At 42.1% G+C, this 25,419-nt stretch overlaps 2 protein-coding genes across 2 annotated transcripts in view; both read right to left on the minus strand.

Annotated features, from left to right (window-relative positions):
• LOC140467219 (sodium-coupled monocarboxylate transporter 1-like) overlaps positions 1-8,670 on the minus strand; it is a 95,611-nt gene extending 86,941 nt beyond the window's left edge. The window contains exon 1 of the mRNA XM_072563442.1: positions 7,027-8,670. Within this exon, the coding sequence (XP_072419543.1) occupies positions 7,027-7,377 (351 nt within the window). The 5' untranslated portion in view covers positions 7,378-8,670. The remainder of the gene's footprint in view (positions 1-7,026) is intronic.
• A 10,470-nt stretch (positions 8,671-19,140) lies between these two features.
• Positions 19,141-25,419, minus strand: part of LOC140467218 (sodium-coupled monocarboxylate transporter 1-like) — a 92,301-nt gene continuing 86,022 nt past the window's right edge. The window contains exon 15 of the mRNA XM_072563441.1: positions 19,141-20,666. Within this exon, the coding sequence (XP_072419542.1) occupies positions 20,460-20,666 (207 nt within the window). The 3' untranslated portion in view covers positions 19,141-20,459. The remainder of the gene's footprint in view (positions 20,667-25,419) is intronic.

Raw genomic sequence — 25,419 nt, forward strand, 5'->3', positions numbered from 1 at the left:
AGGTAGGAAATAGTAGTGCAAACCGCTTTGCCTCTTCGCTTAATAGCGGGAAATGACATCGGATGGCACCTTGAATCCAAAAAAGAGACTCACCCATTTGCAAAAACCGAATTTTCATTGCAGTGTCATTTTGGAGCTCTATCATTTCTTCCTGAAGGCAAATGTCCATTTCTTCTGCGCATGAGATAAAGGGGTCAGTCAGTCAGCCATGTAGGGACCTCCATCTCGATAAGATCAGCAAATTATATTTTCATATCATCCTGTAGTGCACGACTGTGAGCCGAATAGATAAGTAATTGATCATCAATAACATCCTCCGCGATATTGTTTCAACTCAGGAACTGGTAAAACTTATGATGACTGATATTCCGATGAAAGAGATCAAACTTCCCAATAAAAGATGTAACAGCATTCCTTGCTTTTATGAAATGCACATTATCTCCTTGTATCTGCATGATCAACGAATTGCACTTATTGAATATATCCGCGAGATATGCACAGTCGTGTTTTACGGTTTCGGCTTTCATTATTTCTGTGTAGGAATTCGATGATAGAATCGAACAGTTCATGGAAACGATTCAGGCATTTTCCTTTCGAGAGCCATCTCACTTCTGTGTGTAGTAGCAATTGCAGAAATTCATCTTCATTATCTTTACAGAGTTGGCGGAGAAGTCATTCATTCAGAGCATGTCTCTTTATATAATTTACCACATCTATCACCACTTGTAGAGAATGGTTGAGGGCTTCACTAAGTTTCTTTGCAGCCAGATGCTGCCGATGGATAATGCAGTGTACTGTGAAAACATGTGGCACTTCTCTCTTTAATAATGCAACAAATCCCCAATGTGGGCCAGTCATAGCATGTGCGCCATCCGTAGCACAAGCAACAATGTTTTTGAGAGGAACAGACTTTTAATCAAAATAATCCTTGATGCAGTCGAAGATAGTCTTACCTTTGGTATCTGTCGGTAGGTCCAGAACAAAAAGTAGTTCTTCTCGTATTTCATTTTTGTCGACAAAATATACAAACCCCAAAAATAAAGCTTGATTTCCGCATATAGTACTTTCAGCAATTTGTAAGGTGATTTCTTTCGATATCAAAAGGGAACATAATTTATCCTTAACTTTTGCGGCCATTTCTTCGATGCGCCTTCTCACTGAATCGTTGCTAAGAGGAATAGGCTTGATAGTCATTAATGGTTCCTGATGTAGCACCGTTGATAATATTTCGGCAATAGCTGGAAGCACCAATGATTCACCCACGAAATGACGTTTATCACATTTTGCAATCAGCTTCTCTATGTTGTATGATGCCACAAGGCCATCCACATTGTTGTGGTTCTGTTTGCCGAGCTGGGAATTTGTCTTGCAAACGTTTCGTCCCCTGTCTAGGTGACATCCTCAGTGTTTGGGAGCCTCCTGTGAAGCGCTTCTGTGCTGTTTCCTCCGGTATTTATAGTGGCCTGTCTCTGCCGCTTCCGGTTGTCAGTTCGAGCTGTCCACTGCAGTGGCCGGTATATTGGGTCCAGGTCGATGTGTTTGTTGATAGAATCTGTGGATGAGTGCCATGCCTCTAGGAATTCCCTGGCTGTTCTCTGTTTGGCTTGCCCTATAATGGTAGTGTTGTCCCAGTCGAATTCATGTTGCTTGTCGTCTGTGTGTGTGGCTACTAAGGATAGCTTGTCGTGTCGTTTCGTGGCTAGTTGGTGTTCGTGTATACGGATCGTTAACTGTCTTCCTGTTTGTCCGATGTAGTGTTTTGTGCAGTCCTTGCATGGGATTTTGTACACTACATTAGTTTTGCTCATGTTGGGTATCGGGTCCTTTGTTCTGGTGAATTGTTGTCTGAGCGTGGCTGTTGGTTTGTGTGCTGTTATGAGTCCTAGTGGTCGCAGTAGTCTGGCTGTCAGTTCAGAAATGCTCCTGATGTATGGTAGTGTGGCTAGTCCTTTGGGTTGTGGCATGTCCTCGTTCCGTTGTCTCTCCCTTAGGCATCTGTTGATGAAATTGCGAGGGTATCCGTTTTTGGCGAATACTTTGTATAGGTGTTCCTCTAGCCACATTTGTGGCTCCCATCTTTGAAAAAGCAGTGGAAATCATTGGTCGCTGATTGAATGTATTCTTTAATGTTTGAAAATATGCCAAATCTTTGTCCTTTTTGTCACTGTGTTTCTTTTCCAAATGTTTAATAAGAGGGGAAGGCTTCATGGCCTCGTTGTAAAAACTTTGTTCACAGAGCAAGCACAGTGGTAACTGCTTATTAGACGGAGATTGAATAAAGCCATATCGCAAATAGTCCATGCTATACTGCCTGTATTTTTTCTTACTCGATGAGGCCATTTTTACACTGTCACTCATATATCCTGATGAAATCTTTGGGAATTATCTTATCATGATAATTTTAAGACGCTCAGACAAGTGGCAAAATTTGATTGGCTAACTAGCTGTAATGTACATTCATTCTGCCACCCGGTAGAATAGTTGAAAAGCTGTGTTTCGTCTTCCTAAAAGCAACACAAGTTCGGTGATGTTGATCTCGGCAGTAGAATCAGTGCCAACTGCGAACGAGTTCAAATGGTTTGCCACTCACAGAAAGGACTATCAATAATAGTGCAGGAACCAATCAGAGCACATGCCTCCATTGGTTCAGGGGAAATAACAGACTTGTGTTATGCGACTATCCATCTGCTCCCAGCAATGTCCTTCAAGGACACGGCAGTCTTCCAAGTGATTGGTAAGCTCTTTACAAAGTTGTTCAGTGCCCCCTTTGACTTCAACGCCCACCGAAGGAAGGCAAACGCCCCTTGGGGGGGCTTCCACCCCGTTGAGAAATACTGGTCTACTTCTTCTCCTGCTTCTTATGTTCAACAGTCTGTCCACCTCTCTATTATGTTTAATGTCTACAATGCATCTCTATCATCCCAATAGGTCAGTAGTTCCTCAGATTAAATATTTAGAATCCATTGCCTTGGTTTTTCCCAACAAGCTCTGTCCCCTCACCATCAAATCCATTCCTCTATCTAGAAACTGTCTGAGGTTGAACTGGAATTTTCTCTCATTTCCACAATGTCATCTGCCTTTGCAACTGCCTCAGCTCATCTGTCACTGAAATCTCATCTTTGTTAGAACTATTCGCATGCTGTTCTAAAGGATCTGCCACCTCCCAACTTCCATACAGGAGTTTATACAATTGTCTGTTGTCTGTATCTTAACTCACACCCACTCATCCATATTCCATCAGCTCACTGAGCTACTTTATTGCTTCCCAATCTGGCAGTGATGCCATTTGAAAATCTTGTTTTCTGATACTTCAATGGCCTCACACCTCCCACTCTCTGGAACTCCTCCAGGCTTGCAACCATACAAGATCTCTGTACTTTTCCAATTCCAGCATCTTGAGCAACCCCAATTTTAGTTGCTCCAGTAGCAGAGACGATATATTCAGCTACCTCTCCACACCTCTCTGTCTCTTGCCTTTCCTTCCAGTCATTCTTAAAAATTATCTCTGATCTAATCATTTGGTCACCTGTTCTAACAATTAATTCTGTGGCTCAGTATCAAATTTTGTTTGGTACAACTTCTTTGAAATGCCTTGTGACTATTTTACGACAAACAGTATGTGCTGTATAGATTCAAGTTATTGTCAAGAATTCGTTTCAGAATGGTCTATATTTTATGTTTGGATAAATGTACAGTATTTGTGAATGAATTCTGTGACTAGAGAATTGAACTAATTCGGGGTCAGTTTCATAATTCTGTCCTCCTCAACTCCCATACCAGTCTGTCCCCATCTCACTGTATGATGTAATACTCACTGGGATGCAGTTAAACAAGTTCTAGGAGCTCCCCAATTCCTCCTCTAAGTGACCATTGTTCACCTACAAACATAAATATTAGATGTTGACATTTATTTAACTGTTGCACTTTGGTGTTGAAAGCGCTGATTGACAAATGCAACGTGGCTTTGTTCACTCTGTGTTATTCAGATTTGTTCTGTATTTTATGTAAAGATCGATTAATGTTATAACATGGATCAGTTTTAAAGTGTTCTGTGTTCAGTGTTTGATCTGTTTTTCTTAAAAATTGCTCTCAACAGGGAGGTTGGGCCAGGAGGATTATTGATTTGAAACAAAATCCAAAATTGCTGGAAAAACTCAGCAGGTCTGGCAGCATTGTGGAGAGAAAGCAGAGTTAATGTTTTGGATCCAGTGACCTTTCTTCAGAACAAGAACTCTGAAGAAGGGTCGCTGCTTTCTCTTCATCAAGTTTTTTTCTAACTTTCTGATCTTGTATGCCAGTGTTTTCTATGGGAATTGACTTTGAAGAAGTTGGTTGCTGGGCCTATGTGACAGCAGTCACTGCACTTCAAAAATATTGCACTGGCTACAAAGCACTTTGGAACATACTGAGGTCCTGGAGGGCACTATATAAATACTTCTTTCAAAATAAAAGGAATCCTGCACATCTTTATTTAAAATATATCAAGTTATAAAGATGTGCAATTTAAAGAAAGTTTGCGGACTCAAGGGTTAAAGGTAACAATATTCAATTTAGAACTCCAGATCATTTTCGTAAGGAGCTATGTCATAAAGATGTCAGATTACATGGGGTTGAGACCTGATGGAAAAGGCAACATTAAAGCCCTTCTCTACCATGTTCATGTACATTGTTTCTAGGGAATAAATGCGAACAGTTTGCACCAGGCTTGTGTTCAGTGTTACATACCCTAACCAAAGTTCCCAACTAAAGAGCTACAAACATTAGAACAGGTGACTACATGTCTGGAAGGCTGACTTAAAGAAGGAAAGAGAGCAGTGACAAGGTTTGGAACTGAATTTCAAAACCTGGCTTGCTGTGTTCTTTCAGCATCTGCAGTTTTTTTTGTCTCTAATGAAATATCTTTAGCAAACAGGGTTAAAGTAAATCCCAAAGCATTCTATTCACATATAAGGAGCAAGAGGGTAACTACGTAAAGGGTTGGCCCACTCAAGGAAAAACGAGAGAAGTTATGCATGGAGTCAGATTAAGTGGGTGAGATACTTAATGAGTACTTTGTGTTGCTACTCGCATTGTTTCCAGCATGTACGAGCTACATGGACAGAGAACTGGCTGGGCAAGAGGAGACAGAGAATTGTCGTGGAAGGGAGTTTCTCAAAATGGAGAACTGTGACCAGTGGTGTTCCACAGGGATCCGTGCTGGGACCACTGTTGTCTGTGATATACATAAATGATCTGGAGGAAGGTAAGGGTGGTCTGATTCGCACATTTGCAGATGACACTAAGATTGGTGGAATAGCAGATAGTGAAGGGGACTGTCAGAGAATGCAGCAGAATATAGATAGATTGGAGAGTTGAGTGAAGAAATGGCAGATGGAGTTCAATCTGGACAAATGCAAGGTGATATATTTTGGAAGATCCAATTCAAGAACGAACTATTCGTTAAATGGAAAAGCCCTGGGGAAAGATCTGGGTGTTCAGGTCCATTGTAGCCTGAAGGTGGCAACACAGGTCGATAGAGTGATCAAGAAGGCATATGGCATGCTTTCCTTCATCGGACAGGGTACTGAATACAAGAATTGGCAGGTCATGTTACAGTTGTATAAGACTTTGGTTCGGCCACATTTGGAATACTGCGTACAGTTCTGGTCGCCACATTACCAAAAGGGTGTGGATGCTATGGAGAGGGTGCAGAGGAGGTTCACCAGGTATGGAGAACGCGAGCTATAAAGAGAGGTTGAGTATATTAGGATTGTTTACATTAGAAAGATGGAGGTTGATCAGGGACCTGATTGAGGTCTGCAAAGTCATGAGAGGTATAGGCAGGGTGGATAGCAAGAAGCAAGACTCAATTATTAGTGGTCACAATTTCAAGGCGAGAGGGGAAAAGTTTAAGGGAGTTATGCATAGAAAGTTATTTACACAGAGGATGGCGGGTGCTTAGAATGAATTGCCAGCAGAGATGGGCACGATAGCATTATTTAAGATGTATCTAGACAGATACATGAATGGGCAGGGCGCAGAGCAATACAGATCCTTGGAAAACAGGGGACAGGTTTAGATAGAGCATCTGGATTGGCGCAACCTTGGAGAGCCGAAGAGCCTGTTACTGTGCTATAATTTTCTTTGTTCTTGTGGACTTGTTGAGCCAAATGGCCTGTTTCCACACTGTATAGATTCTATGATAACACTTGTCTGAACTCTTCTGAGTTCTGAAGAGTCATATTGGGCTCAAACCATTATGTCAGTAACAGTTGTCCAAACCAAGTCAGGGTGCAGAAGAAGCCAAAGCTGAAGGAGCACCATGATCACTGATGATGGTATTTTTGGAGGAATGTCATAGAAGCCCTACAGCCTAGAAGCAGGCCATTTAAAACATAAAATCCAGATCGAACCTCCAAAGAGCCACTCAGACCCACCTCATTCCTGTAAATTAGCATCACCCATGGCTAATCCATCCAATGTACACATCCCTAGACACTGGGCAATTCAGCACAGTCAATTCACCTAACCCACACATCTCTGCAGAAGGAAACAAGATCACCCAGAGAAAACCCACGCAGACGCAGACAGAATGTACAAACTTGGCAGAGAGAGTCACCTGAAGCTGGAACTGAACACAGGTCCCTGGTGCTTTGAGGCAGCAGTGCTAACCACTGAATGACCATCCTGCCAAGGAGGAGTTAAAGCGATAGAAAAGGTATGTCATAAAATGATTTGAGAACAATTATGAGAACTTGTGAATATGGAGGAGTAGAAGCTAATTTAGATCAATAAACATGGGGATGATGGGTGAACAGGGCTTGTTATGAATTATGACACTGCGTGCAGTTTTAGATGACATCAAGTTTATGAATGATGCAATGTAAGAGTCTAGCAAGGACAGCACTAGATTAATCAAGTATAGAGGGACTGAAGGCATGAATAAGGGTTGCAAACGAGCTGAGACAGCTGTGAAAATAATCAATGTTAAGCAATTGGTCTTGAAAACAGACGATTATGGGTTTGGAGATCAAGTTTTGTTCTTACCTCATAAGCACTGGTGATATTGAGTCTGTAGAATATAGGCAGGAAGAGTTCAGCAGTGATGGTGATCACGATGGCATATGTAAAGCAGAAAATCAAGAACATGGCCCCAAACCGGTAAACTTCTGCTGGTGTCCCAATCACAGTAATTGCAGACATAAAGCTGGACGCAAGGGACAGAGCCACAGGCAATGCCCTCAGCTCTCTGTTGCCCAGCAGAAACTGGACATTGCTTTGCTGGCCTCTAGCTTTAAAAGCCTGATATATTCCAATGAGTGCAGAAATGAAAAGCATAAGCACAAACACTACATAATCCCCTGCAGTGAACTGACCCACACCAGCTCTAGAAGTCATTTCCAAATAGATTCAAAATGGGAGCTGTACACTGCAGAGAAGTGGCAGATGTTTGAATAAAAAGTTTAAAAATAAACTTTCTAAAAGTTCTGATTATTAACACAGGTTGACATTACAAACCTTACCAACTTCCAAAAAGATCTTAAACAAATACCAAGGGAAATTCATCAAATTGTTTTGTGCATTTCATGAAAATGCTAAAAGATGAAGGGAATTTATTACAGATATAATTGATAGAGATTCTGAGCAAACCAAGCTGGAGCTAGAACAAAGAGACACACAGAAACCTCACCCAATGCATTGATTCTTGGCTTTTCACACAGCAAAGTTCAAAAAGATCTTTGCACAGCACGTAACAGTTGAGTGACAAGTCACCTTACTAAGAAACTGCTGCATTCCTATTGATTGATTTCAAAAGAACTTTCTGAATCTCCCAACTTGAAAAGCCAGCATTGGCTATGTTCCACAATATTTATATTTAAAAGTGAAGTGCAGCCTATTGTTTGTATCAATATGTTTTGCATTTGAATATTTGGATCTGGAATCATAACAAAAGATGTGCTGGCCTTCTCCCTCACATCTTGTCTTCTGTTAACACACTCCTTAGTTGTGTGTCCTATGAAGCTTTACAGCCTCACAGATGAGGCTTCTGTGAGTGAGTGGCTATTTTTCAGCCCTCTCCTCCTGTTCTGGAGGTGGTAGAATTCCCGTTTGTTCGAGATGTCAACCCACTGATGTCAGTTACCATCCCACCCCTACAGCCTCATCATCTAATTCCGCACAGACCACCTACTGGGGACACAATTAAATATTCTCTGGCGGGAGTTGAACTGGGCTGTTGTGGGGGGGTCAGGGGACAATTGTGTGATCAGGAGCGATGTGGGGGTGGGGTCGAGGTCCCGCCTATTCTCGCTTCTCTCTAATTAATTACAGGCTGGGAAACCATTAACGGCCTTCATTCTGCTGCGACTAGGATCCAGTTGGAATTGGGCGGAGGGAGGAGTTGGCGCCAGAGGATCCTGTCAGGTTTTGTTGCCGCCTTCCTCAGGGGGAAATCGAGTCGAGGCGCTGCCGGAAGTTGTCCCCTGTGTTGTCCGGGCGGTGCCCTGTCCCCCCGGGATTACTGTCCCCCCTCCTCCTTCACTGTCCGTGCGCTCCTGGTGTCATGACAACCCAATCTGGGCAGTGACCATCAGTAACCGGCCGCAGCTCCTGACTTGCCGTATCCGCCATTACAGTTGTTGCTGTGTTTGGGAGATTTCTTCCATTTGGAAGCGGGTCAGTGGAGATTTCCTGCAGATGCATTACATTTCCCCCAGATGGGGTTCATTTCTATTCTGTATTATAAAGTTCCAAAGCAAAAAGAAGACTATCCTGACAGACGCATGCCAGTCTTTATCGCAGAATTCAAATCTGCGAGATAACCCATTTCTATTCCTTGTTCACCACCTTGGTCACTCTCTTTACACGTGTTTTCATCTCACACCATTGGTCTAGAAGGAAAAGTGGAAAATTTTCTTTAGTCTTATTGTTAGAAACGAAAATCGCTTCTTAATAATCGCTCTAGACAAATTCAGGAAAACAAAGTTTTATTAGCAAGTCTGCAGAGTCGGGCACCCTTCTGAGTAAAAGGCGCGCTGAGGCTTACAAAGTTTCTCATTATATACAGTACAAATCCCTCCCCTCCTTGGCTCTAACAAGCCATGAGGTTCACATTCTTAAAAACATCATTATTCTTCGATTTACACCCTTATCACAAAGTCTGCAACAAATGCCTCCAGACCCTCCCCTTCCTGGCTCTAACGAGCCATGAGGTTCACATTCTTAAAAACATCATTATTCTTTGATTTGCACCCTTATCACAAAGTCTTCAGAGTCTCCAAAGTTGTTTCTCTCACCCTGCAGTATTATCAGTCAAGGACTCATTCTTCCCTGCCTGTGTTAATGGTTTCATCAATCAAGGGCCTGTTTGTTTTTACTCTGCTCACAAATTGTCAGCATTCTGCACAATTTAAACTATTCTACTTTTGAGTATACAAAATGTTTTAGAAAAGAAACAAAAGTTTTGTCTTTTATTATAGATCAGTCTGTGGTCCAGGCACATCTTAAAGTTTAAACCGAAATTACCTCTCACAATTCCACCCTTTTCTTTCTTTAAGATGTGCCTGAACAAGATAAGCCCCCCCTCCTCAAGGGCCCGGGAAATCCTTGGTCTTTCGCAGCAACATCACTTTAAGTTCACGCGTCCCATGTTGTGGAAACACCACTGCCTGGAGTCGGGAAATATTTTTCTGAATTAGAAGCTGAATACAGGGGATTAGGCAGGGTAATACGAGAAGAAGAATCACAACCCCCCCAACCATCAGCAACGCCGTGCGCCACCAGCTACCAGCTAGGAGACCATCCCACCATCCGATGCCACTAAGAGGACGCCAAGATTGTACTGGCACATGGGCCAATTTCCGAATTTCATCGGAAATTTTCAAAACCGCTTTACCATTATCGTCAATTTCTAGACAGCAGTTAGTCAGGTTAAACTTCCCGTACACACCCCCCTCCGAGGCCAACAGATAATCCAAGGCAAGTCGGTTTTGATATATAGCAGCCCTCATCTGATCCTGCTGCTTAGCCAGCAGCTCCAGGGCCAGGGCAGTCCGGTTAGTAATAACCTCTACGACTGCTTGGAGCCTGATAATTCGATTCAACATATAGATAGGAGTACGGTATCCCCATGATCCGTCCTGTGCCCATGTAGCTGGCCCGTAGTATTCAATAACCCGGGCCGGTGGCCACTCATCCCCCCAATCACCGACTTGGATATCCCTTGGCGACCTACGGAGGGAGTCAAAGAGTTTAACTCCCAAATCATCGCCTTCCTCCCGGGGTAATAGGAAGAACGCAGGTCGTATTAGACCCAGGAAGCATACCCCAGCCCATCCCATGGGCAGTGTGGAGTATGCCTGATTACCGCATATCCAAAATAGGCCATCTGGAGCAGGCCCTCCCTGCCTCACAACATCATCCCACAGTTCCTTTACCCCAGGGACGCCCTCATAAGGACTAGGACCACTGCAATTCCAGTAATCAGTCCCCAGCTCGTCAGAGGAGGAATCAGTACGTAATGGAACGCAATTTCCATGATCCCGGTTTGCAATGTACCAAGTAATATCCTGAGGCCACCATACTCGCGTGGTTGCATCCAATACATTCTGACAGGGACTAATCCCTACCTCCACTGTCCCCTTGCCTTCAATACAGAACCGGCCCTCAGGGCTGTTTGTCAGTCTCCACCCCTGGCTTTTTCTATCGTTGACACAGGTCCAAGTGGTTTGTAGCAACTCCCATATGTCTAAACTGTGACCAGTCCATGGCCATTGTTCTGACATATGCGGCCCCCCACAAACCCAGCAATTGCTAACATTTAAAACAGTGGCTATCCTAGAGGTAAGATCAATAAACAGGTTTTGTGTTACATCAGGGAGTTCAATTTTTCCTTCTACCTCTTCGTATACGGATGGCACTTTAGGGAACACGACCGTTCCCTAACGGTCTTGCTCCTTCCCCAACCCCCGATCAGTGATCTGTATCTTGGTCTCCTTGACTCTGTCAACCTGCTCCCTGAGCAACACGGAGGATAGGTCCCACCTCCCAGTTTTGCTAATAGACACCCAGCGGTCATTTATAGGGCATCCACGGATTTTGCCACCGTATCCTTTATTATATACCTGATAATAGGGTCTCCCATCCTCCCAACATTCATGGCGTGCACTCACATCGTAACACCTATCGTCCACATAGGAATGGGACACAAATGATCCCGAGTAGATTCGAATCCCAAGTCTTACTGTAGTTCGACATTTGTCACATCTTCCCTCACCCTCCCCCACATACAGGAGTAAATTGATCAATATCCCCACCAATACAGTCCAAGTAGAGTTCATTATCGCTGTCTTTTCAGTTTGACCACCAACGGCTTGTCCCCTTGCTCGCATGTCCAAGTGCTTTCTTCTTCAGATGGAACAGGCCCCTTTATCCTTAATGCGTGGACCCACCCTTTCTCTTTCGTCCGAACAGCTGCTTCAGTTGTTAACAGAACCAGGAACGGTCCTTCCCACCGCGGCTGGAGCTTTTCGGCCTTCCAGGTCTTAACAAGTACCCAGTCTCCGGGCTCCACCTTATGCAAGAGGAAGTCGAGCGGCGGAGTGTGAGCCAGGAGACCTTTCCTCCGGAGTTCTCTTGGGCAAATTTGACCTCAGTGGGATCCCTCCTGCGCCACGTGGTGTACCACAGATTGAGGTCACCTTTGATATTGACGCAAATGGCATCTTGAATGTCTCTGCTGTGGACAAGAGCACTGGCAAAGAGAGCAAAATCACCATCACCAATAACAAGGGCAGGTTGAGTAAGGAGGAGATCGAGAGGATAGTGCAGGAAGCAGAGAGGTACAAAGGTCAGGATGATATGCAGCGTGAGAAAATTACAGCCAAGAATTCCCTGGAGTCGTACGCATTTAACATGAAGAGTTCAGTGGAGGAAGAGAAAACGAAAGGCAAGATCAGTGAGGAAGATAAGAACAAAGTCATCGAAAAGTGTAACCAGGCCATCTCCTGGCTGGAGGCAAACCAAACAGCAGAGAAGGAGCAGCAGTTGAAAGATTTGAAAAAAAATATGCAAGCCCATCATTGCCAAACTTTACCAGGGAGGTATGCCTGAAGGGCCATTCTCAGAACAAGTCAGAAAGGACCCTTCTGGTGGACCAACAATTGAAGAGGTTGATTGAAACTTTAACTCTCTTCAAAGTAATATCATTTTCAGTTGGTCTCTCTTCTCCACCATTCCATCCCCCCACCTCCCTGAAATTGCAACAGTCCTTTAGAATTTCTCGGGGCTTCTGTAAACCCAGTTGATTTGGACATTTGCACAGTTAGGTAAATGATGGCCTACATTTCTGAAGTTTGGGTGTTTGAATGGTAGCAATTAAACGTGTCAATGGTGAATTTTTCTGCAAACTGTTTCCTGTATGTTTTATACATTGAGTAGTTTACACCCTTTTAGCTGCTAATGGAGTTCTTTCTCAGTTTTCTGCACACTACAAGAATGCACCGTATGATTCAGAAATTCAGTCAGTTGTCACTAATCCTGAGAAGTTATTGTTTAGACAGGTTATACTTACAGTTAAGCAAGCCAGCGATCCTTTCTGTCATGTAGTTGGAACAGTGTTCCCTTATAATAAATAGTATACAACAGAGATTCTATTTTCATACAGACCACAAGAAGGTGGTGTTATAACAATTGGCAGCCTTTGCAGACTTAATTTGTATGCAATTATTGGGGAAAGTAATCACAATTAAATATCTTTGGTGGAAAATGCATAACATCCGAGCAGTGACTATCAATAATACAATTTCTCTCCGTGCACAACCAATTTTCAGATGATGTCCTTTGTGTTCTCCAAAAGCTTGTTTAACCATTTGAATCATTAAGTGGATAGGACCAATTTTCATGCATTGTGTGTCTGTTGCTGTCATAAATGTTTTTTTGTTTGCAGCAAAATTTAAGTTTTTTTTTTGATACCTTCCAGACATTGATTCTCTCACAATCTTTTCCATTTTTATGACTTTTCTTTTAACTCTGTCTGTTTTTTTTCCCTTGGTTAATCATTCTTTGATATTCCCTTCCTGGAATCGTTTTTCCTCACTGAGGAAACTGGGAGTCATGAACTATTTTCATAAAAGTGTGCAGTTGTTCATTAGTTGTCTTTTCTATTAAACTTCTTTCTGAGTCCACTCCAGTTAACTCTGCACAATGCCTACCTTCTTCGAGTTTATAGCACAGTTGTTTTCAACCCAAGTTTCTTACTCTTAACATGAATGCTAACTTCTATCATATTATGGTCACTGTAACCTTTAGAGTTTATTTTTACTTTGTGATCATGTATTAAACCTTCCTCAGTATATATTATCAGACGCAAAATAGCTTGATTCCCATTTGGATGTAGAACATATGATTCTAGAAAAGTGTCCTTCTGACTTCCTTAGGCAACTTGATTTTCCCAATCTACATGAAAATTAAAATCACCAGTGATAAATATACTGCCTGTTTTTTTACACACCTTATTTTCTCCCTGAACTATTCTGTCCCAAAGAAAGCTACTGTTGATGGGTCTGTGGACAACTCCCAGCAGCATCTTTACCCATTATTTTTATAAGCTCCCACTTATATGGATTTTACAACATATGTTTCCAAGATCATTTCCTGCTACTTATACTTATTCTATCTACAAATAACAAAACATACCCCAGCCCATCCCTTAATCGCCTTAGATCCCTTATTTCCCATTGCCGAGGACTTCGTAATTTTCCCGTGATAATCTATCACAATTTAGCCAATTCCCGGACCTTCAGTCCCGTGATCGCCCAGGTTCCTTTGCAGGCACCCCCGGTCTTTGGATTCCTGTGTCCTACGTCTCTGTGACACAGATCACAGGCACCCCGTAGGTACACGTTCCTCCGCAAACACGGTCTCTGCAAAATCCCTCACAGGCCAGCCCCGGTCTCTAGATACCTGAGTCCTACGTCTCTGTAGAAAAATCCACAGGCACCCCGTAGGTCCCCAGGCGTCCGGAAACACGGTCCCCGCAAGTTTTTCTTACCTGGCTTCGGTGCACCGAAATTACTCGATCGTTAACCGTCCCCACTGCCTCGGTTACACCCCTCCTTTGTTTTCCTGAGCCTCCCGGATATCACTCGCTCAAGCCGCGCGGGGCGACAAGCAAGGAATCAGGGACTGCTGAAATCAGCAGGGTGCACCTTCTCCAATGTCCTTCCTCAGCTCCCCCCCGCGGCCGGAGTGTTGATCCCGGACGACGAGCCCCCAAGTTGTTAGAAACGAAAATCGCTTCTTAATAATCGCTCTAGACAAATTCAGGAAAACAAAGTTTTATTAGCAAGTCTGCAGAGTCGGGCACCCTTCTGAGTAAAAGGCGCGCTGAGGCTTACAAAGTTTCTCATTATATACAGTACAAATCCCTCCCCTCCTTGGCTCTAACGAGCCATGAGGTTCACATTCTTAAAAACATCATTATTCTTTGATTTGCACCCTTATCACAAAGTCTTCAGAGTCTCCAAAGTTGTTTCTCTCACCCTGCAGTATTATCAGTCAAGGACTCATTCTTCCCTGCCTGTGTTAATGGTTTCATCAATCAAGGGCCTGTTTGTTTTTACTCTGCTCACAAATTGTCAGCATTCTGCACAATTTAAACTATTCTACTTTTGAGTATACAAAATGTTTTAGAAAAGAAACAAAAGTTTTGTCTTTTATTATAGATCAGTCTGTGGTCCAGGCACATCTTAAAGTTTAAACCGAAATTACCTCTCACACTTATCTTCAAATTCTTCTGATCCCAGCTGCTTTTTTTCTTATTAATTCAAGGGATGCAGGAATTGCAAGCTGAGCCAACATTCATTGCTTATTCCTAACTGCCCACAGCAGAGTTGGGAGTCAATCATGTTACCACTGGACAATTAAGATCCCAGAATGAAACCTAGGTTGATAGATCAAACAGTATGTCGTTTATGGTTTTGACCAGGTGGTCTTTCACTGAAATGTAAGCATGCATTGTTATGGATTTTGTTTTAACAGTAAAACAAGCACTGCAACTGCAGGAAAGAGTATGCTTTCTTTAAGTGGTTAGCACAGCTAATTTTTTTGGGGTGGCATGGTGGCATGGTGGCTCAGTGGTTAGCACTGCTACCTCACACCACTAGGAACCTGGGTTCAATTCCAGTCTCAGGTGACTGCCTGTGTGGAATTTACACATTCTCCTTATGTCTGCATGAATTTCTTCCCACAATCCAAAAATGTGCAGGTTAGGTGAACTGGGTAGTGTTCAGCTATGTTTTAGGTTAAATGCATTAATTAGGGGAAATGTAAAGTAATAGGGTCAGTATGGCCTGATTCCATACTGTAAGGATTCTATGATTCCAGTAATAATATATTAAACCAAAAAGAGTTTAAAACAGTGGTGTAAAATTCCATTTATCCCAAAACATTCCTTTGCAAATCCCAAAAGCACTCCTATACAGTACTCACACCAGTGAAAAAAAATGCTTTATTTGTCATCTGTAATGTGACTTCAATTCACAGTCTAGAAAATCTGATACTCTTTTTGGACCCTTCAAATACATGAGCTTAAATGTTCTCAGCTTAAAATAGACTGTTTGGGATTTTACCCTAATATTTCTGGTCTGGCACTATGACAAAACTCCTTCTAAGGTAAAATTTATTGTTAACAAATCTAACAATCTTCTCCTTTTCTCAGATGCAATTGATTTACACATCCATCTTCATCCAAGATTTCTGCACAACTGCCCCAAACTGAAATTAAATTATTTTTTCTGTGCTATTAAAAGTGTTGTGAAGGTGTAGTTGTGTACTGTACCTTTACGAGAGAGAGGAAGGGGGCAAGAACTAACTGAAAGCACAGAGTGTGCTGAAATATATTTTTTTAAAAACTTAGTTGAAACAAATAGCTGGAGTTGCATTGCCATGGTACTGAAACAAATTAAAATTCAGCCAATCAGTTTAAGTTATGCCACAATTGAATTTGAATTTAAATGTTTTGATGACATCAAACCAATGAAATGATCTGATGTTTTGGGGTATAAAATCAGACATTTTGAACAGTTAGGGGGAGAACAGCAAAAAGCACCAAGAAGTACAGACTACTAGCCAAATAGCTTTCTGAAAGGTACCTGTCCATGTGAAATTTGTGCAGCAGAAGACTGAAGAAAAGATGATCCAGGAAATACAGGGGAGAATCTACAAAGGAGAATTGATAAAGCTGGCTGGTTTTTGAAATGTAATTTCTTTTTAAGTATTAATGGGTTTTCTTTCATCTGACCAGTATTGTAGAGTGGAAGTAAAAGACAGGTTTAGATTAGATTAGATTAGATTCCCTACAGTGTGTTAGGAAACAGCCCCTTCGGCTCAAAAGTCAACACTGACCCTCTGAAGAGGTACCCACCCAGTCCCATTTCCCTCTGACTAATGCACCTAACACTATGGGCAATTTAGCATAGCCAATTCACCTGACCTGCACATCTTTGAACTGTGGGAGGAAACCTATGCAGACATGGGGAGAATGTGCAAACTCCACACAGAGAATCGCTGGAAGTTTAAGAGAAAGGAGTTGTAAATAGTTGTTGTTTTAATGTCCTCTTTTGGACTTTAATAAAATAGTCAGTTTTTACTTTAAACAGTGAGATCTGGGATGGGTTCTTTGCCTCTCGAAATTCAACAGATTACAGCGTAAGGTGAACTTCTCTGTGTGTCAAGTTTAAATTAGCAGAGGGGTTTACATAACGAAAGTAATTCTCAACCTCCAAAACTGGAGTTTACCTTATTCACTCACAAACTCTCCTAGTACAGACAATCCCATTAGTTCTGAAAAGCTATCTCACTTAACTGTTGAAAAATAAATCACCATGGCTACAGAAATATATATAAGATGATCATTAAACCATCTTTGACACTGGAAAAACTGACGTGCCATTGGTTCACAATTGAAAAACCCCAACTTAATAAATGATAGTAAGATACACACACACCTATTTATATGTATACTTTCTTCTACCGGCAGAGGTGTGATGTAGGGTAAATGATCTCTCTCTCTCTCTCTCTTTTATATATGTGAAAAGATCACACACCCTACATCACATCTCTACCGACAGAAGAAAGTATATCTTCAAGAGACATTTAATTTCTTACCAAAATTTTCTTAGTATACTTATATCAGAACACAGAACAAACATGTCAACATTAAATATGTGACTAGTTTGGGGCAATCGTTATTTACAAAGGCTCATGGGTACCACATAAGTCACCATCCTTCATATGGGCCCTCAATAAAACATGGTTATGAAAGTATAGGTGTGAGCTACCAAAAACGGACAAAGCATAGAATGTGCTGAACAAGGTAAAAATGTAACACTTGGTTAAAACAAATAGCTGGAGTTGCATTGCCATGGAACAAAAATAAATTCAAATTTGGCCAATCCGTTTATGCCCCAGAAACCAAAATCCGATTGGATTTAAATTTAGTGTTGTGCTGACATCAAACCAATGAAATGATCCAATGTTTTGGGTATAAAACCAGACATTTTGAACATTTGGGGGAGAACTGCCAAACACCAACAAATAGCTCTTTGAAAGGTACCTGTCTATAGAAACATTGTGCAGCAGACCAAAAAGAGACAACCCAAGAAAATGGTGGCACAGTGGTTAGCACTGCTGCCTCACAGCGCCAGGGACCCAGGTTCAATTCCCGCCTCAGGCAACTGACTGTGTGGAGTTTTGCATGTTCTCCCCGTGTCTGTGTGGGTTTCCTCCGGGTGCTCCGGTTTCCTCCCACAGTCCAAAGATGTGCAGGTCAGGTGAATTGGTCATGCTAAATTGCCCGTAGTGTTAGGTAAGGGGTAAATGTAGGGGTATGGGTGGGTTGTGCTTTGGCGGGTTGGTGTGGACTTGTTGAGCCGAAGGGCCTGTTTCCACACTGTAATGTAATGTAAAAAAAAAGAGGACTAGTTTTGAAATGTAATTTTTTTGTAAATCTTAATCGGGATTTTTTTATCGGATCAATATGTAATGTGGGAGGTAAAAGGTTTAAGAGAAAGCAGTTGTAAATAGTGGATTTAATGTTCTCTGTTGGACTTAAAGAATAGAATTGTTAATTTTTACTTTAAATAGTGAAATCTGGAATAGTTCTTTGCCTCTCGAAATTTCACAGATTACAGTGCAAGGTGAGCTTCTCTGTGTCAGGTTTAAATTACAAATTACCCTGTGTCATAACAACATCTACTGCCACATTCCCTTTTCCAAGCACACAAACAATTTTCAGAGTTATACAGCATGGAAATAGATCCTTCAGTCCAGCTTATCCACATCAGCCAGGTATCTTCAACTGACCTCGTCCCAAATGGCTGTTTGGCCCATAACCATTCCTATTTGTGTACCTGTCAAAATATTTTAAATGTTGTAATTGTACTTGCCTCCACCTATATCCTCTGGTAGTTCATTCCATATGTGCACCACCCTCTGTGTAAAAAGGTTTTAAATTAAATTGTCAAAGAATTAAGCTCCATTGAAATAATAGTAAACTCTTGTTCTAAAATCTAAGAATATCAAAGAGTTGTGATCCATGTAAATACTAGTTTTCCTCCATGTTGTTGCTGATGTATATTTCAAAATTATGTAGAGCTAGAACACGACTTAATCTCTCCTTCTTTGTTATTATTCAGTTTCATTGAAAAATAACTGACATCATTCAATCTCCATCTCATCATCTTGCAGCAATCATTCTGATATTGTGGGTATCAACAGCCACTATATTCCCTGGAGTTTAGAAAACTGAGAGAAGATCTCACAGAAACCTATAAAATCCTTATAGGACTAGACAGGGTAAACATAGGAAGAATGTTCCTGATGTCTGGGGAGTTCAGAACCAGGTGTCACAGTCTAAGCATACGGAGTAGGCCATTTAGGACTGAGATGAGGAGAAGCAGACCCTGTATCCAATATGATCAGAACCTTTTTCTGATTTATGACATGCTAGTGTATTGGAGTTTCTATCAACCTAATCAGTAAGTGTGAACTGGATTCATAATCTCATTGCTTATTCCAACCTCTGATAAGTGTGCTAACAGCATGTGCATAAGAGTGAAAACAAACTGGTGTATCTTTAATACAATTATGAATTGACAGAAAGCACTTTACAAGTCTGAACATGTTTTGTAACTCAACATAACATAACATCAAATAAGATATGATGCAGAACAAGACAGAAAGTGGATGAACAGCAGGGAAAGGTGGGAAGCCTGGCAGGTCTGGGTGGAGAACAGGGTGGGTAGAGAGCAGGGTGGGTCTGGACAGGAAGGCAGATGGGTCTGGATAGGGAGCGGGGCAGGTCTGGGTAGAGATTTAGAAGGATAGGGAGCACAGTGGGACTGAGTGGAGAATGGGGTAGGTGTGGTGCACAGTGGATCTGAATAGGGACCAGGATAGGTCTGGAGGGCGGCAGGTGGATCTACATGGAGAATCTGAAGGGTAGAGAGTATGGTGCATTTGGATAGGAGCACGATGGGTCTGAGTGGAGACCAGAGTGGATAGGGACTAGGGTGAGTCTGGAATGGGAACAAAGTGATTCTGGATGATGAACAGGATAGGTAGGGAGTGATTGAGTCTGGATAGGAGAATAGGTCTGGATAGGGAGCAGGGTTAGTTTAGGTGGAGAACAGAGCAGAGTAGGTTTAGATAGGAGCATAATAGTTCTGGGATGGGAGCACAGTAGATCTGCAATGGGAGCAGGGTGGAATGGGTATGGGGTAGCAGGGTGGATCTGGATGGAGAGCAAGGTGGATGAGAAGCATGTTGAATCTGGATGTGAGAGGCAAGGGCCTTAAATTTATGACATGGGGAAACGTTCTCAGCAGTCACTCTCATGAAGCCAAAGTACTGCTGGCAACAGCGAGACAAAGAGCTAGAAGCTGCACAAGGTTGTGACAAGTCTGATTAAAGTCACTTCAGAATGTGAAATTTTTTTGATCTGCAGTTTACGGTTAATCCCTCCATTTCAAAGAAAATGTAGCTGCAAATCATAATCGTAATTTGGAATACAGTCACAAGTTCTCCATTTACCTTAGTGATCTTGTCACTGCACTTGGAGAAAGAGAATGAGGGGTGTTTATGGAAGCAGACATTGACCCAAAGAGTGCAGCTAGCATCAAAGTTTTAAAAACACAGCCATTAAAATCCTTAAAGCTCGTGACTGTTTAAAAAAAAATCTTCAGAGCAGTTTCTGTTAGTTTGATTTGACTGGAAGTGGAATGGAAAATTTAACCAATTTACACCCTTTTGCGAAGAGGAGCATTGGTGGGAAGGGAACAGGTTTATGTTATTTCGAGTCCAGCAATCTTTGAAACAATGTACAGGGTAATTTTACACAGATGTTAAGCAATTGTGTTCAGTATCTTCACAATCTGATGATTTATTCACTGTACGTTAATCAAAGCAAGTCTACATGCTAACTATAAGTCTGTTGTGGATTCCTCATTCTTTTTCTCAGAGTCGGGCTCCTGTTCGGTGGCTGGGGGCTCCTGGTCAGTGGATGTGGGCTCTTGGTCAGTGGATGTGGGCTCCTGATCAGTGAATGTGGGGGTGACCTTTTCTGTGTCAGCTATTGCTTCCAGCTCCTCCTCAGCAATCGTATCTTGTTGGTCCTGAGGGGACAATATCTAAAGGAACAACATCAAGAGTCAAAGCAGCACAAACAGCATCAATTCAGTCTTTCAGAAACAAAAGTTCCATCTAGTTTTCTGCATGGCAATCTATCCTGCAAATATGTATAGCCAATAACTTCCTCAGATTCTTCTCTCAACTGATCAACCATTATGTCAGCACAACTGATTTTTCAATGAAGTTTTGGTGACCACTTCATAGAAGCTCAAGGAAATATAAGTTTTAGTTCAGGGCTCTTATGGGGTGGTGGTAGTGACCCTACATCTGTGCCATGAGATCTGGTTTCAAGTTCCACATGTTCCAGAGGTATTGTAATGTTACGACATTACAAATATCCAGCTGTTTTACATTCCAGGTATTTCATGCCAACATTTCCACCCAAATGTTCATTTCACACATTGTACACTCCTCATGGGGGAAAAGAATGTCACTTAGAGTTGATATTGTCGTATTGAAATGATTTGGTTTGGAGCAGTGTTCTGGCTATAGTAAACATAACTTAATTTCTCATAATTGATACATTACTTATTAAGAATCCTTTGGTCATTTCTAGGTAGAAAAGCTCAGGCTTTTCCAGTCTTATGGCTGTTCTCTAAATATTCTCGAGTATCTCACACCCTAAGACAGTTGATCTCTGACCTGGGGTCGATTGTTGTTGAAAAGTGGATAATCCACTTGAAATTTGATTTGCTCATGGATGACACTAACTTAGTTTTCCAAATTTTCCATAAGAAAAAAAATATAACAAACACTGAAATTGGTTTGCAGCCACTTGCAGAATTCTGAACTGTGTCAATTGGAAAATTTTGTATCCCCTCGTTATGCAGCTCAATATTCAGGCACAAAGATTCTCTGGTTCCTGTTCAGCCAGAAAGGGACAAACTGAAACTTGCATAGCTGGGGAGATTTACTCAGAATACCAATCTTCGCGAATCTTTTTGAACACAGGACTGGCTAGAGAATTTGGCTTGAAAATGCATTTTACACACAACCAGCGGCAGTATGGAGTATCTTGTTATAGTCTGCTATGGGGAATATTATAAATTGATTAGTAGTTCACTCTATTCATTAGTCTGTTCACTTACTGTTTGAAAATTATCTACAGTAATCATTCCCAGTCCTTCAACTGAACGTCACTCCAGACTATGGAATAAAGGCCTATTCCAGATCATAAGGGGCACAGTTACGTGAAACCAGTGACACTAAACACAAGAGAATTTGTAATTTGGTCCAAAACGTGCATCAATGCACAAACCACAGTTGAAACGGTATTGTCATTCTCATGCATAAATCCTCAAGATGTAGAAGGAGAAGTAAGTCACTCAGCCACTGAGTCTGCTTTTCTGTTCTATGAGATCATGGCTGATTTAATAATCCTCAAATCCACCTTCCCACCGTATTACCGTAACACTTGATTCCCTTACTGATTAAATATCTGACTGTTTTCAACCATGAGTATACATTTAATGACCCAGCCTCTACAGCTCTCTGTGGTCATGAAATCCATAGATTCTCTGCACTCAGGAGAAGAAATTCGTCCTCATCACAGTCTTAAACGGGTGATGCCTTAATGTAAAAGTATGCCCTCTGATCCCATACTCATTTACAAAGGGAAATACTCTCACCACATCTACACTGTCTAAATTCCTAAGAATCTTATAGATTGCAATAAGGTCACCTTTCATTCTTCTAAACTGAAATGAATGTAAGCCCAACCTATTCAACCACTCCTCATAAGAAAATCCAACCATACTTGGTCTTCACAGTTTTAAAAAATTTACTCATCGGATATGGGTATCTCTGGCTGCTTCAGCATTTATTGCCCATTTCTTGCTGCCCTTGAGAAGATGATGGTGATAAGCTGTCTACTTTACCCACTGCAATGCATGTGTTGTAGGTAGACACATAATGCTACTGGGGTGGACTGGCATGCAATTCTGATCTCCTACCTAACGGAACGATGTTGTGAAACTTGAAAGGGTTCAGAAAAGAATTACAAGGATGTTGCCAGGGTTGGAGGAGCTGAGTTAAAGGGGAGGCTGAACAGGCTGGGGCTATTTTCCCTGGAGCGTCGGAGGCTGAGGGCTGACCTTATAGAGGTTTACAAAATGATGAGGGGCATGGATAGGGTAAATAGGCAAAGTCTTTTCCCTGGGGTCGGGGAGTCCAGAAATAGAGGGCATAGGTTTAGGGCGGGAGGGGAAAGATATAAAAGAGACCTAAAGAGCAACTTTTTCACACAAAAGGTGGTACGTGTATGGAATGAGCTGCCAGAGGAAGTGGTGGAGGCTGGTACAATTGCAACATTTAAAAGGCATTTGGATGGTTATGTGAATAGGAAGGGTTTGGAGGGATATGGGCCGGGTGCTGGCAGGTGGGGCTAGATTGGGTTGGGATATCTGGTCGGCATGGATTGGGTTGCACCTAAGGGACTGTTTCCATGGTGTACATCTCTGTGACTCTATAACAAAGAAGAAATGGCAATATATTTACAGTTCTGGATGGTGAGTGGTTTGAAGTGAAACTTGCAATTGGTGGTGTTCCCATGAATTGGCTGCCTTTGTCCTCTTAGATGGTTGTGGTCCTCGGTTTGGAAGGTGAATTTCTACATATAATAGAGTACAAGCTGTTGCACTGAGCATCATTGATATTTGTGGATATGGTGCCAATCAAACAGGCTACTTTGTCCTGGATGGTGTCAAGCTTCTTGAAGATGTTGCAATGTTAGAGGATTTCTAGCATCTGGCCTCCATTTATATGGCTAGTCCAGTCTCTGGTCAACCTTGTTAAACTTCTCTGGTTTGCCTATAACTCCAGTACATATATTTCCTTAGATAAGGGAACCAAACTGGTCACAGTATACTAGGTGTAGTCGAATGCCTGGTACTGTTTTAGCAAAATCTCCCTATTTTTATACTACATTCCATTTGAAATAAAAGCTTCCCTATTACCTTCTGAATTTGCATGCTAGCTTTCTGTGAGTTATGTCAAGAACTCCCAATTCTCTGGGCTGCACCTTTCTGCAATCTTTCCCTATTCAAATAATATTCAGCTCTTCTATTTTTCCTGCCAAAGTGCATTACCTCCCAGTTTTTCACATTGTATTCCATCTACCAAGTTTTGCCCACTCACTCAACGTCTATATGCCACCGTTTGCCTTCCCACCTATTTTTGTATCATCTGTAAACTTAACATTCACATTCCTCAATCAAGTCACTGTATATTGTAATTTCAAAGTCTGTGAGAAGATTTGTAGCTCGGGTGCTTATTGTTGTGGTTCTGTTCGCCGAGCTGGGAATTTGTGTTGCAGACGTTTCGTCCCCTGTCTAGGTGACATCCTCAGTGCTTGGGAGTCTCCTGTGAAACGCTTCTGTGATGTTTCCTCTGGCATTTATAGTGGTTTGAATCTGCCGCTTCCAGTTGTCAGTTCCAGCTGTCCGTTGCAGTGGCCGGTATATTGGGTCCAGATCGATGTGCTTGTATTGATTGAATCTGTGGATGAGTGCCATGCCTCTAGGAATTCACTGGCTGATCTCTGTTTGGCTTGTCCTATAATAGTAGTGTCGTCCCAGTCAAATTCATGTTGCTTGTCATCTATGTCTGTGTGGCTACTAAGGATAGCTGGTCATGTCGTTTCGTGGCTAGTTGGTGTTCATGGATGCAGATCATTAGCTGTCTTCCTGTTTGTCCTATGTGGTGTTTTGTGCAGTCCTTGCATGGGATTTTGTACACCATGTTGGTTTTGCTCATGCTGGGTATTGGGTACTTCGTTCTGGTGAGTTGTCTGAGAGTGGTGTTGGTTTGTGTGCTGTTATGAGTCCTAGTGGTCGCAGTAGTCTGGCTGTCAGTTCGGAAATGCTCTTGATGTATGGTAGTGTGGCTAATCCTTTGGGTTGCGGCATGTCCTCGTTCCGTTGTCTTTCCCTTAGGCATCTGTTGATGAAATTGCGCAGGTATCCGTTTTTGGCGAAATACATTGTATAGGTGTTCTGCTTCCTCTTTTTGCAGTTCAGGTGTGCTGCAGTGTGTTGTGGCCCTTTTGAATAGTGTCTTGATGCAACTTCTTTTGTGTGTGTTGGGGTGGTTGCTTTCATAGTTTAGGACTTGGTCTGTGTGTGTGGCTTTCCTGTATACCTTTGTGGTGAATTCTCCGTTCGGTGTTCTCTGTACCATCACGTCTAGGAATGGGAGTTGGTTGTCCTTTTCTTCCTCTCTAGTGAATCGGATTGCTGTGAGTGTGGCGTTGATGATCCGGTGTGTGTTCTCTATTTGTGTTTTTAATGATTACAAAGGTGTCATCCACATATCTGACTCAGAGTTTGGGTTGAATTTGTGGTAAGACTGTTTGTTCTAATCTTTGCATTACAACTTCTGCTATGAGTCCAGAGATGGGTGAGCCCATGGGTGTGCCGCTGATTTGTTCATATATTTGGTTTTTGAATGTGAAGTGTGTTGTGAGGCACAGGTTCTGTAGTTTGAGTATGCCGTCTGTGTTGATAGGTTCAATGTCCTGTTGTCTGTTCTGTATGTCCAGCAGGTTGGTTATTGTTTCTCTGGCTAGGGTTTTGTCGATAGAGGTGAACAGTGCCGTTACATCGAATGAGACCATGGTTTCTTCCTTGTCTATGTGTATATTTCTGATGATGTCCAAGAATTCCTGTGTCGATTGTATAGATTGTCTGGATCCGCTGATCAGGTGTTTCAGTTTCTGCTGTAGTTCTTTAGCCAGTTTGTGTGATGGTGTCCCTG

This window comes from Chiloscyllium punctatum, chromosome 45 (assembly GCF_047496795.1).
Source record: "Chiloscyllium punctatum isolate Juve2018m chromosome 45, sChiPun1.3, whole genome shotgun sequence".
Classification (NCBI taxonomy): Eukaryota; Metazoa; Chordata; class Chondrichthyes; order Orectolobiformes; family Hemiscylliidae; genus Chiloscyllium; species Chiloscyllium punctatum.